Raw genomic sequence first — 19,434 nt, forward strand, 5'->3', positions numbered from 1 at the left:
TATCAATGGAAATTTTACGTCGGTGGACAATGCATTGTTATGGGGCAAAATAAGACAAACATATAAATTTAGAAAAAGGATTTTGATTAACCAAATTTTAGGACATATTCAAAGTGAATGTTGTATATGTTACGACATGCAAAGTGTTAGATGTATAGGTACATATATTTTGATGATTAGTGCCTTAATACGTATTCACTTCAGTGTGTTAGTTGTTTTTTCTCTGAATCTAACAGTCTTCTCACAAGAACATCAGATAATTTACTAACTAATACTTCCTGCACAATCGTAACAGTACAATACTCCTGTGAGCATAGACTACACGATTTCCGTTCATGTGTCCAAACTTACATACTGACCTGTTGTCCAGATTTAAAAAAAAATGTTAAAGGTCTGCTTTTGCCGCACGAGCGTCGAGGTAATTTCCAACCTAAAAACATACTACCGATTATAACTGTCATTATTAATCTACAAATGAAGTAAGTACTGATGAAACGTTTGTTCAGTACAGTATCCTCAGTAATCAACAGAAATATTGCGCATACCATGTATGTGCAGTGCTCAGAAAACTAAGTAATAAACAACTAAAAATTAGGAGAGTAACAGTACTGGAATGTGAACGTATAGGTCGTTGCCGAATGTAGACCCAGTGCTTCACCGAAGAAAATATTAGGTACAGTATGATATACTACCATGTTTCAGTACATTCTAAAGTCATTCGCGTCCAAGATTGCTGAAAACAGTCAGAAAGAACATTTATTTATAGAGGCATGCCGACAAAACGATAAACAGCTTTCTTCAAGCAGACGCCGACTGTAAACATGCATAAACGAGAGCAAATGTGATGTACAGCAAGCACATGGTATAAAGTATATGCTAATAAGGACTGAGGAGGTTATATAACAAGAAAATCCAAATAACATTACGAACTACGAACAAGTTTGAAGCAAAGCTCAGATCAGGAAAAAGCGACGTCCCTATTTTTTCTAATCAAGGTGTCTACAAAATTTCCAGTGACAGCTTAAATTGTTCTGTAAACAAAATTGCAAATTTGTGGTAACACCTTAAGGGACCAAACCATTTAGGTCATCGGTCCCTAAGCTGACACACTACTTAATCTAATTTAAACTAACCTACGCTATGGACAACACACACACGCATGCCCGAGGGAGAACTCGAACCGCCGACCGAGGGGAGCCACTCGGACCGTGACAACACGCCCTAGACCGAGCGGCTACCCTCGCGGCTACAATAGTTTTTACATTGGACAAACAGAAAGAAGTTTTAGGTATCAGGTTCTACCTGCGCTTAAGAAATAAAGTTCACAGAGTGAACATAATTGAAAACGTTCGGAAAATTGTACATAGAATACCAAAAGGTCAAACAGTGAGCATTTTCCAAAAACTATAAATTTATAAACACACAAATAAATAGCCAAATGGCGTCCTAAATAAACAAATGGACCTCATACTTAAAAATTATCTGGAAAACTTAATTAACATAATAGAAAAAGAAAAAAGATGAATAGGACACGTTAAACAGAAAACAATTAAGAGCATTAAGATCCACATCTACATGACGAAAAATATCTCTGGTAGAAAAATCTTTGACCAGATATAACCTAATTTTAAAAGCAATGCATCAATGGAACGATCTGTCATCTGACAACCGTCAGAAAATAATACGAAATTTCTATAGAAAGTAAATATATGCCATGCTTTAACAACACTGTAAACAAAAGAAATTACGTTCCAAAAATGTTTCATGGACGTCACTCCATCTAGACGTATGTATAGTAAAAGGTAAAAATATCTTAGTACTGTTACATAGACGTAAAATAAAATACTTTACAAATTTAATGTCAGCAGGATCATTTGAAAATGGTACGGAGTCCGATACAGGCTTGTCGTAAATCCAGGTTAAAAACAACAAGAAATAAACTATTTGAAACTAATTTTGTAAAAATATAAAGATGTCTTCGTACCTACTTGTGACATAAAAAATTTGTGCCAGACTGGGACTCGAACCCAGATTTCCCGCTGATCGCGAGCTTCATCAGTCACATCCTTAATTAAATTACCCGATAAGTTGGTGTATCAGCGTTGACAGTGCAAACGAATCTACGAAGAATGAAGTAACAATCGCAGCTACGCGGCATACGAACAATGGTCGTAAAAAGATTCTTACCGACAGGACCCGGAAAAATGTTTTTCAACTTGTCAGTGACAGTAGATTTGTAAACCACAAGAATGTTAGCTACCAGGGACCACAGGTACAACTTTGCCAGTTTTCCGAGTGATCATTGGGAAGATAACTTGATACAATGGACATCTGCAGTCAGGAACGTCACAGAACTCCACTGCCCACGATGGCATATAATGAGAACGGCTTCAGTGGGCGAGACAGCACAAACTGGATAGCAGCTGAGTGGTCGTGTGTAGTGTGATCCATTAAGTCGCCACTTTGGCTCTTTTTAAACAGCGTTGCAAGGTGTCGTGTGGACCGACGGCTCAATGAAGCGTTTCATCTGCAGTGTGTGGAGGTTGATTCTGTGTTTCTCGTACCATTGCTTGCATACAGTCATTTAGGGTCCCATGGCCATAGATCGGTATGCTTATCTGAAAATCGTTGGGGACCAAGTGCTTCCATTACTTCTAAATATTCACGATGAGTATGCTGTTGGTACTCTCGTCTTGTAAGATGACAATAGCCGTTTCTATACGGTAGTGTTGAGAGGTGACCATTGGTCCAGCCAATGGCATCTCTCATTTTTATTTTATTGAACATTGGTACCACCAAAAATTTCTCACCTTTATTTTAAATTACAGAAAGTTTATAGGTATAATATAATACTCATAAAGATCATCTTGTTTTTATAAGAACTGGATTTTGATCACACTTAGCATTCCAACATTAAGTAAGGACTAAAAAATTCTATCACCCAACCTACAATGTTTAAACCTTTGTCTAAAACAACTGGACGAGTTTTATATATAACCCAACATTCCTTTTGTCCATTCCTTAAAGTTCCACAACAGTAGTTAAAGAAGTACAATAAAAAAGGGTCTGAAAGAATGATTTGAGATGATGCGAGTAAAAGCAGAATGAAAAAATATCTGTAGATAAACAATGTAATATCGATTTGCAGACAAGTGAGAAAGTTCTTATGTAGAAGTCTGTAACTTCACCTTTAGCTCACTGTGCTGAAAAGCGCGGGCAGTTTTCATCGTATGTGCAAGAAGAAGTACCGGGAATTTCAACCAGTGAATTTCTAGGGCGCTCATTGGTCAGGAGTCACCCTACCCTCAGGTTAAATGCTCACAATGAGGAGATTGGAATCAAATACTTAAGGTAATAATCATTCACGATAAGTGAATATCTTCTTTTTCAGCATACAGTACAAATACTTGTAGTAAATTTTGGACAGGAGAAAATCTGTGTAGGAAAGTAGAACTTGTTCGTGGGAAAAATTTGAGTCGGTAACTTGATACTTTTAGCTTCATTATGTCGAAAATTAAGTTTTCGAAACAGTTCGGATTGAAGTAGAAGTTTGTTGCTATTACTTTACTTGGTATAAAGAAAGCGTGTGACGAAAATGGGTAATTTTATCACCTTGTACACACCACATGGGGCAGACGAAGAACATGAACGGTGTCGTTTGAAAAGTGCTTGGTACTGTTAACATTAAGCAGGGACAAGGAAATGTTTTTATACACTTTTCAGGTAAATAAAATAGTTAAAGTCGATATTGAACTTGTAGGAGTAATTCCGGAATTTTGAGCAACAGGAGCTTGCAGGGGATAACGTTATTTTTATGTAAAAGTAAATTGGCGAATGGAAATAATACAAGTAACACTTGGGAATAACGTATCGGAAGAGAAATTTTTGAGTGTGGGGAACTTTGAAAAATAAACCATGAGAATTAGAGGATAGACTAAGCATGTGGAAACTGTAAGTACAGTGTAGAACAAAAGTGTGCCGGCCGATGTGGCCGAGCGGTTCTAGGCGCTTCAGTCCGGAACCGCACTGCTGCTACGGTCGCAGGTTCGAATCCTGCCTCGGACATGGATGTGTGTGATGTCCTTACGTTAGGTAGGTTTAAGTAGTTTCTAAGTGTAGGGGACTGATGACCTCAGATGTTCAGTCCTATAGTGCTTAGAGCCATTTGAACAATAAAAGTGTGATAGTATCTAAATTTTGGAAGGGAAGAATGAAGCACGTTGTTGAAAAATTTCATGTACTATTTTGGAGGGGAAGAGCAATTGAATCCATTGTCTCAACTACGATAATTTTGTGGTTCCTTAAGCGAATCAATTTATATAAACGGTTTTTTTAAAAGTCTTAACTAGATCCCAACTGAAGAGTGGGAGTCGTTGCAATGCATCAACCAAGTGAGCGAAAAGTAAATAACCAGGGGTGATCATAAAAAAGAGGCTAACAATGAAAATTGATTTGGAAATGACGAGAAGGTAGCGATATAGATGCTGATCTTTGCAGTTACAGATATTCATTGCTTGGCTCAGTAGCTAAAACGTATGTGTGAGTAAATGCCAGACATCAAATGTTTACGCTTGTGAAAACCATCTCACCTTGTCTTGGGTCTAATGTTGAGAATTACGAGACCGAAGTAGTTTAACTTAAATTTTATAAATTCGTAACTTTTGTCACAGTCACAGATCTCAATTCCAATTGTTAATTACACGTCAACAAGCTTATGTGAAAGTATAGTGAAATGAAGAAAAGAAAATTTTATAAACTCAAATAAGATGATTAATGTTTCTCATTACAATCATTATTAGGGCACCCGTATTACTGTCCAATGATGTGGAAATATATAGGGAATGAGTAAAAGCGTAATTATGCAAATTCTAGTAAGATGAATCACTGTTCTCGTTACAAACAATGTAAGAGCATCCGCATTATTGATAGAATGGAATAGATTATTCCTTGTATGGAGCACATAAAGAGTACATGGCACGAACAATGGCTAAGAGAAGAGAGGTGGCTCTATTATGATAGGGGTTATAAAGAATATGGTTGCCTACAGTCGTCACAACTACGGTCGGGTGAACTTATAGAATAAATAATTATCCGTTGCGCCAACTGTTGGCTGTTACGGTTTCATGGAGATAGATTCTCTCACGATGTATGAAATTTCTTTCTTACTTTAAAAATTTTAGCAGGGTTCACACAGCAATTGTAGGTAACACTTCTATCTTCAATTATTACTCAAAAGATACCTCGCAGCATATATGTATTTTTGATGTGACGCACACGCTGTTGCCCGGTGCACTTCCAGTGTCTCACTAAACCACACATCCTTAATCCTACGGAGATTGACTAGGACTCTTTGGAACAGCGGGAGAAACCTCACAGTCAGCATCCCCGCATTTTGGTACCTCTACTCGATGTAATAAGTATTGAGTGGCTTCAGCTGGATGTGGAATACCTAAACATACCTGTACACTCTCTTCCTCGGATACTTGACGCGCTTTTTAAAGTTAGAAGGGGGTTATACAATACGCGTATGAGTATGTCATTTGGCGTTACCACTCTTTTTTTTTTTTTGTTGAGATGCTTATATTTCCTTCATCAGAATAGTTGGAGTGACTAGTTTACTCTGAATGTACTAAAATGTTTCACGTGTTAATATGCGAGTATCATTGTACTGTTGTCATGTATATAAATTTGGGACCATTGAAGAAATAAAGAAGAAAAGTGTGGAAAAATCAATTAGGTCAAAGAACAGAATGATCTAAAAGAATATTTCATCACGCCTAAATCGCTACTTGACCAATACACAAAACCGAAAACCAGGGATTCCCTTAAAGTATCCGTCCTTGGTGCTACAAGGAAACCTTTTTCTACAGCCGGTAAACGTCAGTACAGTCAGGAAGTCAATTGTGCGACTTCTTTCGTCAGTTGCAGGACTCTCCAACGTTGCAAGTGATCGATTTTCTCTTCGATCCATTGTTGCCTATAATACCGGATATTTCTAACCATTCTCTGACTCCCAGCATCTTCCTAGTAACCTGGAAAAAGGGGATCACAAAACCTCTACCTAGGAAGGAATCTGCCAAAGAGCCTTTTGAATAGAGGCCCATTTGCATTCTACCAACATTATCTAGAGCTTTAGAATACACATTTTACTATCAGTTTTCCATTTACTTAACATAGAATAACTTTTTCGACGATTACCAATCTGGTTTTCGGAAAAATGGCGGGACGACGACTGCTCTTATTTAAGTGACTGACTAATTCAAACAAGCTATTGACGAACAAGAGGGGACTATCATGTGCATTTTGGATTCCAGCAGAGCTTCCGACTCTTACTCTACTTGCTAAAGTTAAGAGTCGGAACTTTTAACATAGAGATCATGTTGTAATAATATAGTATCAGAGGTCCCACAAGCATCTGTATTGGGCTCATTGTTGTTCTCATTTTATAGCGTGACTCAGCTGCCCTACTTAGATCATTTTAAGTAACTCGCGGTGTTACACCTGGCTTTCTATCGCTCGTTAAGCGCATGCTAGTGCTCCTACAGAAAAAATGAACAGGATATTTTGGTAGGAAACTTAACGTAGTCAAATTTTGTACTGAGATATGTTTTCGCTGGAGGCCATGGTTTTCGATTTACTAAAGATAGACGTGCAAAAGTGACCATCAAACGCACCTCCACCTTGACGCTCATATCTCAGGGTTTCTAGCAAGCTATTCGTGGCACTCCCTACTTCCACTGTACAAAAATTTCCAAATACGCGAGCTATTCCCGATTTTCGACCATTTTTGCTATGATTGAACTATTACGCCACCAGCATTCGTTAGTATCATTAATTTAAAAGTGTCCGTAAGGGTAATGAAAGAAAAAAACGACTTTTTAAAATGTTAAGCTAAAACTAATTACGATGACAGTTCCATCTAAACCCGTACAAACACAGTAGGTTCGTAATCTGAAGGACTGACCAATACAACGGTGTTATTGCTTATTTTATAATTTCAAAATTCACAGAACTGCTAGGTCAGATTTACAAAAACGTCAATTTTGCTATTTGTAAGTGCTCGACTAGGCCGGAGGCATAATAAGGCCAGTCAATCAAGTCCAAAGAAGGTTCAATATGGGAAATAATTAATGCAGTCGCAAATTTATGTACATTGGTAGCAGGGAGCGCCTTGAACAAAACATACTAAAACCCCTGGGTGCTGGATGCGCGTTTGAAGGTTACTTTTCTAGGTTTTCCTTGAATCATTCGGAAACCACGGCCTCTAGAGTAAAAGTAACACTCTAAAAATATTTAACAACACTACATTTTCGACAAAAAGGTCGTGCTTCTGTCTTCTGTAGGACCAATAGTTTGCGCGTAGTGAGCGAGAGAAGACGAAAACTTGCGAGCGGATTTTGAAAGTCAAATATAAAACTGTGTTTTGCATAAAATGACCTCGTTATGGGTAGCTGAGTCACAGTGTATGTTGGTAAATGTGTTCACCGTTATCTCCCATTTCAAATATCATTTATACGCTGACGACTTTCTGTTACATCTGAGTACAAACCCAACTAATCTGCACACAGCCTCTCAGAACGTAAAAGTTGACTTAGTTCCTTTATCACAATGGGCGCAAAACATAGGTTTGAAGCTTAACCAATCTAAAACACAAACAATCACAGTGGCTCACAAAAGACGTATTACTCCTCGGTTCAAAGAATCTCTTCCAACTTAATCATGAAAAGCACATACTTTACATTTTCTTCTTCGCAAAAATTCTGGGGATTGTTCTGGACCGTCACTTAGACTGGGCTGAACACAACTGCAGTCAGTAGGAAAGTGTCAGCGTACTTCATTTACCACAGAAATGAAAAAAAAGTATTTTGCTCTCGAGCTTAAAAAGAAACTCATAGAGTCACTAACACTCCTCATCCTTGATTAGGTGAGCCTATTCTCCAAGGACTTTCGTATGAGATCTCACGTCAGCTGGAACTGGCGATGAATACATGTGTGCGATACTTATCTGATTTACGCTATATTGACGATATCACTTCTGCCCATGGCTACGTAGCGATTGGTGTAGAGATTATCATACCCGCATTTGCTGTAATGTCTTCTCAATCGCTGCACTCCTTCCTATTTATCTTCAAAACTTACAATACTGTCCGAACAACACACTTGGAATACTCGTTCTCAACATATTAAAATCCCCTCTGTGCTACCACACAACACTCCCACGTTCTCTAAATTATTTTCTGCATCAGGAATCCGACTTTTCAACAACCTTTCTCAAAATATTACAGAAAGTGAAAACCTGTCAAACTTGAAAAGAGACCTTCTATCACAACAGTTATCTGTTCTGCAGCTCGCTCTCGTGAACCCTCCCTTTGGCTACAGAGTTCTCTATAAAAATTCTTTCCTTTCCTGGCAACCATTGTCACTTTCATTTCAGTCTTCTTCTCTTTCATTATTCCTTGCACGTCTTCTAGGAAACAATTCTTCAGAAGTCCTAAACCAATCAATATAGTTCTTAATACCACAATTATCTTATTATTATTATTATTAGTGTTATTGTTGCTATTATTATTACTTTCTATAAATAATGCAAAATATTATTATGGAGTTTGTTATGTAACAACTAATCAATATCATTAATAATTGGTCGAATGTTTTATCATCATTTTAGTGTTCTGTTATTGTCGTTATTGCCAAATATTTTATTTATTATCTTCCTTGTGTACATGTTAACAGATAACATTTTGTCATTGTTTTACTGATCGGGCTACCAATCTTCAGAATGGTGTCAATTGTCGTTCGCCACCACTCCTTCGTGTGAATATACTTTTGACAGCATGAGAAGCGCCTTTTTTGATAAGAACCTTTGTATAAATTGTTCGTTATAACATAACTCACTTTCACGTTACCACACTCAGTATTATGGCATATACAGACATGCACTACGATTTCTATCATGACACCTATCTACGAATTTTCCAGTGTAACGATTAAGTCCAAACAGGACACACCTGTTACCTCTTTAACAATGTAAATACGTCTAAATGAATAAATCAAGCTAAAGACTGTATCTGTGCTACACAGCTGGGAACAAATTTTACTCTTCTAAATATACTAATTATAAATTTAGTGTGACGAAAATTATGAAAGTTTTTATTTCAAGGGGAGTATTCTAGAAATGCCTGCTTGTTATTTCAGTTACTTAGGGAAAACAATAATAACTATTTTGTGTACACATATTAGCCATTTACAATAGGAAATACAATCAGACAATCATTGAATCCATTTCAAATAGTTTACCCCAATTTCACATGCTGGACTGCCGAGTTCCAACAACTGTGTCAAAGGTACCAATTAGCACAGAATGACACTTAGAAACTGCGTGTAACAATACACGTCGTGACATCACCATTCGGAATTTCTGGCGGTTACTGAAAATATTTCTCTCGTGTTAGCTCAGTATATTTCTACCGCTACATTTTTGGCTTAATTCATCTGAAGAAATATCCTTTTGCAAATTGTTTCAGAGCAAAACAGTACTTTGCATTTTTATTTCATACTGTCATTTCGATATACCCTATGAATATTTCCATTTCTCCACTCCTGTAGCGACACACTTCTGTATTCTCGATGGGTGCTTTCATTTACGCCCTAAATAAAGGACAGTAATTAAATTTTAATCTGAAATTTAAAGATCATGGCAGGTACTGATTTTTGGTTCATCATGTATGGCTTCAAATTAGATGCACAGGTGGAGCGTAGCTTTAATGTTGGCTTTTATGACAATATGAGAACTTTTATGACTCTGATTTCATCTTATGGTATCTTGGTGACCAATCTATACCTTCACATTTAGTTCTAAAAAATAGTTTTTGGAATTTAGTAGGTATATTCACTTGGGATGTTAAAGTTCTTCCTTCACTTGTTTTTTCAGTTTTAGTTTTATATAATTTCTGTCATGGTCTCTTGTACTACGAACGATACTTTTTGGTAGAACGATAACAAAAACCTTTGCTAACTGGTGCTTTTCTGGCAAAAAGTCTGTAGGGTTCTCCTCGTAGCAACAGAACCATTCGTAATCCATTTATTTAGATACAGTTTTCCTTAGGCACTTACTCTGCTCCTTCCTACACGGTTCCTGGCAAATGTATTATCAACGGCCTCTGTTACAATCTTCGTCTTCCATACGTGCTGCCACAAGCCGCTATCGCGCTCACTCAGCTGCTGCTGGATGCAGAAGCAACAGAGCTATCACATGCCTCGTTTGCTGCCTGTTCTTCCTAACAACTTTTTGTGCAGTGTTGTACCTATTCCCTCACCTCCTATACTTCCTGCATTTAATACGATCCCAGTTTGTTGTCGTCGAGGTTCGACGCAATACACGAATCTGCAAATTTATCACTTGAGGAGCGAATTGTACACGGCAAAATCGTATTTACACAGCTGATAATAAGGAATTCCTGTGCTTGCAGGTCCTACTGCGAGCGAGTGTTCCGCGACTGCCGCCTGCAGACGTGCTACGTGCAGTCGCCCGCCTACCCAGGCGTCTACCCCAGGGGGCTGCACTGCCGCTACCAGCTCAACACGAGGCAGCCTTTCATCAAGCTCTATATCGAGAACGAGGAGTTCAACATCGACGGACAACGATGCGAAAACATCATGATGTGTCCTATGAGACCCATCTCTTCCGGACAAGAAAATTGTCCCTACGACTACATCAAAATCTTCGATGGCAAGGACGAATCCTCGCCTGTCATAGGTAAGTAAGTGATTCGATTATCATTACGCTGTATTTGCTACGTATTCCGTTCTGAAACAGTATATGTTACATCTACAGTCGCAGTTTACTTATTTTGTCTCCTGACTACCGGTTCGATACACAATACCATCCTCAGACCATAGCAGCAGTCGTCACGCTTGCTTCCCAAGTGGGTGTGTCAGATATTGTTGGTACTTCTGAACCTTATCTTCTGGTAAACCTTCCGGGTTGTAAGGTCGTAGTCCATGAAACTCTTCAGCTCCTAACGTTTCGTCCAGAGATGCGCTGGACATCTTCAGAGGGGTGTTTCTCCTCCGGTGAGTCTTGCCGACTGACAGTCAGTCGGCAAGTCTCACCGGATGAGAAACACCCCTCTGAAGATGTCCAGCGCAGCTCTGGACGAAACGTTAGGAACCGAAGAGTTTCATGGACCACGACCTTACTTCCTGGAAGGTTTACCAGAAGATATGTCATCCGGTCGTGAAAGCCTTCATACTAAGTTCTGAACCTTACTCACTGGCGGCAGACCATACTAATCCTACATATCCCATTTACCTTAGATAGGGATAGAACCTGAAATCTCTACGAAAATGTACTTACATATCGTCCAATTTAATTCTCTAAATTTTGGAATAAATAATTGTGATACACCTTTACAGCAGACTAAGCTATGAAATAAACAGGTCTGGCAGATAAGAGGGCAAAGGCAAAACCAAATAAACTGTGAAGTTTTTCACTTTAGAGTCTGTTTGTGAATTTATTATTTGGATAATCATTAATTTCAAATTAATTTTACTGCGAATAATCACTGCATTCCCGGCTAGTGGAGCTTTAAAATGAGTAATAGCACCTAAAGAGTAGTAACTTGTAATTTAGAGAAATTTTCAAGATAAGTGCGCTATTTAATCCGCTCAGAGCTAAGCCGGTAATCATATATTGTTCAGGACAAGACTAATTGTAAGTTCAGCGGCATAGGTCTGCTTAAAATCATCTCAGTTATCACAACATTTTTACTTCGAGCTAAAGGAGACATCATGTAAAGAAGTTCGTCTTTCACGACTGGAAAACCATTCGTTTATGAGTCAAAAGTATAGTCTCTTCGGGTAGCTGTCTGTGAAGAAATAGCCCGACAACTTCATCAACCAAGGCATTCATGCACACTTTCGTGTGTTTGAATGTTGTCTATATCACTTAAACCTTATTATAGTACAGTGAAGGCCACACCTGATAAATAACGCACATATCCTTCTGTCCAGCCAATATCGTTCTCGTTGGATGAGACTTCAGAGCAAAGACGGTTACTGACAAAATGGTAAATCGTTCCTAAAACAATCCTGGAATCAGTTTCCTAAATCTTAAAGAATTATTTTGTTATATTCATGCGTCATATGCTAGCATCAGATACTAATAACTCTTAATGGCATACACCTATTTAAAATGTTTTCATTTTCCGCTTCTCCCTCGCATTGTTTCTTTTCAAAGAGAAAATATTGTTTACTGTGTGACATGAGAGTACAGAAAGCGCCTCTATATCTCGTGGTCAGTGATTAGTATAAAGCCACAGCCATTAAGTCTGTCCCCGTCCCACTGGAAGAGTCCTGAGAACAAATGCATGTACAGGTTACCATATTCTCAAGGTTCCAAAACGGCGAGAGCAACGCCAGGGCGAGACAGAGTTTCATGAGTCAAGGTCGTGGGCCAAGATCCAGATTATATGCACTGCAGGTCCATCAACTAGTCCCATACAGTCACTAGGAACCAGTCGTATGAATTTTCCTTCCGGCCAGGTCGTATTTAATGTAAGCCGTTGGCATCTAAGCCACCTATGTAATTGAGCAATACTGCGATGCTTGAACTAGCACGACGTTGCGAAGTTGTCAAAATTCTATGCGGGTGTCGGAGCGGTGGTGCCATGTGGCGTTAAAAATGAAAATCTTTGGATTTTCTCGAAGTTGTGGAGAAACCGAAGCTCCAAAATTAAATAACCAGTAAATGCGCAGTTGTAAATTAAGATGTTGTCCTTGACTAAAATGTTCATCTGACTGTGCAAAGTTATACGCGATTTGTAAATTTTGTAAATCTCTAACTCTGAGGAATAAACTTCTTGCAGTGGTCGAGCAACCAGTAAATTAAAGTCAAGGGTCTAATTCAACACGCAATAACTTCGAAAAAAGAAGAAAAAAACCACCGAGGCAAGGATATTATTAAAAGAATCAACACAACAAATCTGCCTCATATCTCCCTTAGTTATGTTAGTGTTTCAAATCAGTCAAGTTGAACATCAATGCTATTAGAGATGGCTTCCCGCAAAATGAATGATCTACATTGGTGTATCCAGAATTCGTTGGCAAACAGTATGGTCACACAACATCGTACCAGGTAGTGTCACTTCTCCCAGCACACCCGAACACCTTAGGGTGATTCAGCTACCGTTACCGGTAGGTTTCATGTACCCCATTACAGCTTCAAAACCCACGTGTGAGATTTTCTCATTTTCTCGCTTCCTGCCTCCAAACTATTAGTCCTAAAGAAAACGTGAACAGCACTTTTGTAGGAAATGTAATGTAAAATTTTGTATTGGAATTCTTTTTCCCTGGAGACTAGGGTTTTTGAGTTATTCAAGATAAACGCATTTGAAGGTCACTTTGTAAGTCTTTTTTTTTTTTAATAATTCGGAAACTATGGCCTCTATGGGAAACGTATGCAATACAAAATTTAGCTAGATTAAATTCCCTACAGAAAGGACCTGTTCACTTTTCTGTAGGACTAATAGTGTGTACTTAGCGAGAAAGAGAATATGAGAATCTTGCATGTGGTATTCGAAGGTGTTGTGGATTGCATAAAACCCATGGGGAGGGGCAGCTGAATTAGCCAGTGTAGGTTGTACAACATATTAGCACATAATACAACTCACTACCTGTAAACCTCCAGGCCACTCAGCAGTATTTGTTTATAAATTCCTTTATGATGCACTACAGGACTATAATAACATACCTATGGTCGTTCTAGGCAGTCAGTGAAATACTCCACACACTTGTTGAAACGGAAACCGCAAGGCTGCATTACAAAATCTGAATTTTGCGTCAAGTTAATTTCTTTTTTCGTTCTCAGTGAAGAAATGGTTTCGCCAAATCAGACAATTCTGTTTGCAGTGCCCTGTTCTTGTATTGGGTTGATATGGATCGTTAGATTTTTCACACACTTGTTAATACGAGGGCTATCTGTTTGTACAAGTCCGATCGGTCTTGAAATGGAAAAGTCCAATGAGGATTTTCACAGATGTGTTGGGTACTGTCTCTAATATGGCCGTCGATAGCGTCATGTCGCTCTTTTCATTTATCAGCGCAAAGTGAGCACTTAAAAAGGCCTAGAAATAGTGTCGCCCGCCAGTTATCAGCACATGCTGAGAGATTACGCCTGATTTCATTTAACCCACACCACTTAACTGTTATGCGTTTCGTTCTTCTTGCCAATTCTCGGTCATACGCTCCAGTGCCTTTGAAGACTTTCGCTGGAGAGTGTTTAGTCAGCCATCCAAACAGCCCGGACTCGGCTCCCTCTGAGTTTAATACCCGTATGAACCGATGTCTACGGAGCCGACATTTTGGCAAAGGAAACCAATAGCAAACCAGTCCAGAGAATTGGCGGAAAACACAGGCCGCTACGTTCTATGAAGAGGGTATTGGAAAGAGTACGAGGCTACGACAAATGTCTTAGTTGGAGCCGCGGCTATGTGGAGTAGTAGCAAGAAGGTGTATGTTTCGAATGGAGATAAAATATTTTCGATTTTCATTGTGATTTTCAATTCGAGACAGATCTGACATTTAGAAACCAATAGCCCTCGTACTTATGATACCGTAACCCGGTTTTATGAGTAGAGCATGACGCGCAGCATTGCTCTCAGGCGTGTTCTGCGGCATGGGAAAGTTCCCGTACTCCATCATCGGCACGTCGGAGGACCTGCTGGTGGAGTTCTCGAGCTCGGCGGCGGGCCCGCTGCTGAACACGGGCTTCCACTTCAACGTGGGCAGCTGGCCGGGCCACGTGGAGACGGCGGGCGTGCGCAACGGCACGTGCGACTGGCTGCTCAGCTCCGAGGCGCTCGCCTCCTCCGGGGACTCTGAGGGCATCTTCCTGAGCGTGGCCCACTGGTACCCGCCGCACACCTCCTGCACCTACCTCATGCGCGGCCGCCCCGGCGAGGTCGTCCGCCTCTACTTCCCCAGGTATGTTGTCCGTTCCTTTTTCTGAAGGACTCCGAGAAATGGATCGCGGCAGTCCGCTGCCAGGTCCACAGATCTGTCTGTAGATCGCAAATCGATGCGACGTAACATTGACCTCTCGGAAATCCCAAGCGTTTTCATGAATCGCTTAGGACGAATCGTTCATGTGTGGCTGCGACTAAATGTCAATGCGGTTATGTAACTTACATTAAAATGGTTATGTAAGCTTTTCTTTCATTTTGCTACGCCCACTCTGAGTAAGTACTCCGTTTTACAGTTTATAATTATTCAAGGAGCCACGAACCACTCTCAAAAATGAGTCTGAGGTCGGAGTTACCACTGACTTTAAGAAGGAAGACAAATGCAAAAATACTGAACCGTTGTTTGTGGAAGCTGAAATTCAAACCAATTCCACCGTAATTTTATTCCAATGACAGTGTACTTGCGGGAGTAGTTTTTATTTTATTTTGATATTTGTCTCACGTGCATAAAACCGACTTATAGACACTGTTGTCTCATCTTCAGATACCTGTTACTGGTGGTTCACAAAAACAGTGGCTAAGTACTTTAACAGTCGCATTATGCTTTGAATTATGAGCGCTACTGAAGTTTTACTTCTCAGCGAAATGAAGGAACATTTTAATTTAAATGACTACCTTATACCTACGCAACAGCCATACTCGAGTCCCTTGTCATTTCACACAATCCAATTCTCCGTTTATACAGTTTTCAAATATAACTATGGAAACCAGCAGCGTTGCTACTGAAAAAGGTTCTATATTAAAAACATCGAGACACCAAAGGCATTATTGAGTAATTTGCAGTTACATTATTTTACATTATTTGCTGTTGAACTATGACACTAATAACTGGGAAAAGGAATTGAGGACTTTATGACGTATTTGCGAAATAACGACTGGAAGAGTGTACACAAATGCTTAACTACAATGAAAAATGCACTGTGTCTGTTAACATAATCTACAGTTACGAAGTAAAGAATTCCACAGAAACTTCAATAAAATAATATACCTGTTCATTTTGTTCTGAAAATATAATTTAACGTACCGAGAGTGCCATGGCACTAAAACATAGGTTCAGTCTATGGGTAGCGTCTTTGACTAGTAAACAAAACGTCATGGGTCCCAGGTTTCAACCACTGTTTAAATTCAGAGTAAAAAAATGTAATGAGTGTGGAACTGTTGGCCAGGAGATCCCGTCCAGGAAAGTACGGCCGGCGGGTGAAAGTCTTATTTCAAGCAGCGCCATACTGGGCCACTAGCACGTCGGTTATGATGAGAACATGATGAGAAAAACTCAACACCAAGTCCATGGACGGAGAAAATCTCCCACAAGGCTGGGATTCGGACCCGTGTCCACTCCAGTGTGGGGAAGCACGTTACCACTCAGCTAAGCAAGCGGACAGTTAAAGTAGAAATCATCAGCAATGGCAGCCGAAGACTTCCGGCATATAATGTCAGCCTCGCTCTGACGACGACCTTGTCAAAGAGGCCGGAGGAACGAGCAGAGATTAAGGGCACTCTCTTGCTTTTGGGGTGGGAAACTGCCCCTAAAAGCGGAAGGATGAACCATGACGAACGGTATAGCGATTCCGAAGGTAAATGAAACAACTGCAGTTACACAAATAATGTGTATCTACAGGACAAGTGGCCTGCAATTGGAATGTGTCATGATGGTCTCCTCATTGGCAAAAGACTTCGGATTAGGGAAAGAGCTGCCAAGGGGAAGGTAACAATGAGAAAAAAATTGAATAACCAACGAAGAGACAACATTCTGCGAGCTGGAACATGGAATGTCCTAGAGGGAAGCTAGAAAATCTGAAATGGCAAATGCAAAGACTCATTGTACATACAGAAGAGATCAGTTAAGTGAAATGGAGAGAAGGATTTCTGGTCAGACTAATATTGGGCAATATCAATAGCAACAGAAAATGGTATAACGTGAGTAGGATTCGTTGTCAATAGGAAAATACGAGAGAGAGTGAGCTACTGTGAACAGTTCAGTGATAGGGTTATCCTCTTCAGATTGACCACGGTAGTTCAAGTACACATCCCAACTTCGCAGGCAGAATATGAAGAGGCAGAGAAAGTACATGAATATATTTAACAGGAACTGCGGTATATAAAGGGAGATGAAAACCTAGAAATCAAGGGAGATTGCTACGCAGTTTAGGGGAAATAATAGAAGAAAATATTATGGGAGAACCTGGGCTAGGCAGTAGAAATCAGAGAGGAAAAAGACAAATTGAACTGTGCAATAAGTTTCAGATGGTAGTAGCGATAATTCTGTTTTAATATCATAAGAGGAGACGATGAGATTACAGCTGCATTACATCATCCTCAACCAGAGATTCCGGAATCTGATATTAGATTGTAGGAAGCACCCAGGAGTAGATATAGACTCATACAGAAATTTAGTAATGCAATTTAAGAGATTCGCACGGAAGAATGGGTATGAAAGGAAGCTGGATACTGAAGTACTATAGTGTGATTAGACTCGTTTTCAGTTCGCTAAGGATGTGGATAAGCCAATAACAAATATCATAGTTGAAAGTTCAGTTGAAAAAGAATGGGTACCTCTAAAAATGGCCAACACAGATTTTGGACAATCAGACGTAAATACAAACAAGCTGGCTCTAAAGATACCGTGAGTAATAGAAGAAATACATCCAAAGTGGAAGTACATAAATGTTAAACGAAAGACAAAATACTGCAATGTGAATCACTTATGGACGAAATCAACAGGAACAGCGGGGTAGACAAGGCGAAATGGCACCAGAAAAAATTTGAACTAATGACAACAGAAACGATAATCCCGAGGACAGAGTCAGCGTATAAAATGGTTAAAATTTCCTTGGTTCAAATTAAAATCAAGGGTGGTAACATCAAGAGCTCAAAGGCATTTTCACTGCTAATCTTAGATGGGAGAGTGGAGAAGTGAAAAGTGTACAGTGAAAGCCTCTGTGAGGGGCAGGTCGCACAGTCAGTTTAACGCCACAATGCAAACAAGCTACTGACAACGATATGAAGAAAATGGAAAAGAACGTTGATGTCCCATTAGACGAGGATCAATTTAGCTATAGAAAAATTGGGGGCTCCAGAAAGACTGTTCTGACTTTGCAATTGATAATGGAAGCAAGACTGACAGAAAATCAAGATAAGCTCCTAGGAATAGTCGAACGAGGAAAAGCGTTCCATAACATGAGACAGTGCAAAACGTTCGAAAGTCTGAGAAAAACAGGAGTAAGCTATAAGGAAATAACCAAGAACGAAGACTGAACAGTAAGATTGGAACACCAAGCGAGAAGTGTTCGGATCAAAAATCAAATAAGGCAGGGATGCAGCCTTTCGCGCCCACTGTTCAATCCATACATCGGAGAAGCAATGACGGAGATAAAACAAAGTTTCCAGAATATAAATAAAATTGGAGGTGAAGGATTATCAGTCGCAGAATTCAATGATAGCATTGTTATCCATTTAAGAACCGTATTCGAATTTGAGAATATTGCCTCACTTCGGCTGCACTATACATTGGGTACAATGCAATTTTTTGTACGGGCCGGGGATCTACTCCGGATCTTTCCCTTAACTAGAGCGATCGCCTTGGCCGCGTTTTCCTTTAAAATTTTTTCTTCGTTTTGATAGATATTGTTATCGGCATCCTGTCTGGGTGCACGTCACATGACACATGTTCAAGTTGATCGTTGAAGGCTTCAGTGAGGTTTCTTGTTACAGAGGGCAGCCAGCCCTCTGACCGAACACGCTCAGCTACCGTGACAGCGGCCGCAGCCACTTGAGCACGCTCCCCGGATCGACCCAAACTTCCATACGTCACCGTTTTCGTCTACATTCTATACTCACACAGATACGGTTACGTCCTGTACAGGAAGAAACGTCTGAATGAAGTCGAAGCCCTGTTATTAGGAGTGAAATACTATATTACAGTGTCTGTGTACTTCTAATTTACTTTGCAATGTCGTTCAGACATGTATGCACGTCTGCAGCACACTTCAAAGCATAATAAAACAACACTGAAGCTGCAAAATAGTATAGCAGTCATCGTTGTAGTCAGTGAAAGTGAGGTGGAATTATAGGATTTGTTGAATGGAAGTAACACTTTACTGACGAAGTTAAGGTATTCTGCTACCTTGGAATACAAATAACCTATAACTGACGAAACAAGTACACATAAACACCGGACTAGGACAGGACAAGAGGACATTTCTGGCCAATACAAATCTACTGGTATCAAGCATAGACCTTCTGAGAATATTCGTTTGGAGCACAGCATTGTATGATAGTGCTTCATGAACAGTGGGAAACCTGGAACAGAAGCGGATCGTAGCGTTTGATATGTGGTACTACTGAAGAATATTGAAAATGAGGTGAACTGATAAGATAAGGAATGAGGAGGTTCTCCGACGAATCGGTGAAGAAA

General features: G+C 39.7%; 1 protein-coding gene across 1 annotated transcript in view; it reads left to right on the forward strand.

The window, feature by feature from the left end:
- Nucleotides 1–19,434, forward strand: part of LOC126158170 (uncharacterized) — a 508,840-nt gene that overhangs the window by 431,508 nt on the left and 57,898 nt on the right. The window contains exons 4-5 of the mRNA XM_049916425.1: nt 10,470–10,756; nt 14,661–14,982. Coding sequence (XP_049772382.1) covers nt 10,470–10,756; nt 14,661–14,982 — 609 coding nt within the window. The remainder of the gene's footprint in view (nt 1–10,469; nt 10,757–14,660; nt 14,983–19,434) is intronic.

Source organism: Schistocerca cancellata, chromosome 2 (assembly GCF_023864275.1).
Source record: "Schistocerca cancellata isolate TAMUIC-IGC-003103 chromosome 2, iqSchCanc2.1, whole genome shotgun sequence".
Lineage (NCBI taxonomy): Eukaryota > Metazoa > Arthropoda > Insecta > Orthoptera > Acrididae > Schistocerca > Schistocerca cancellata.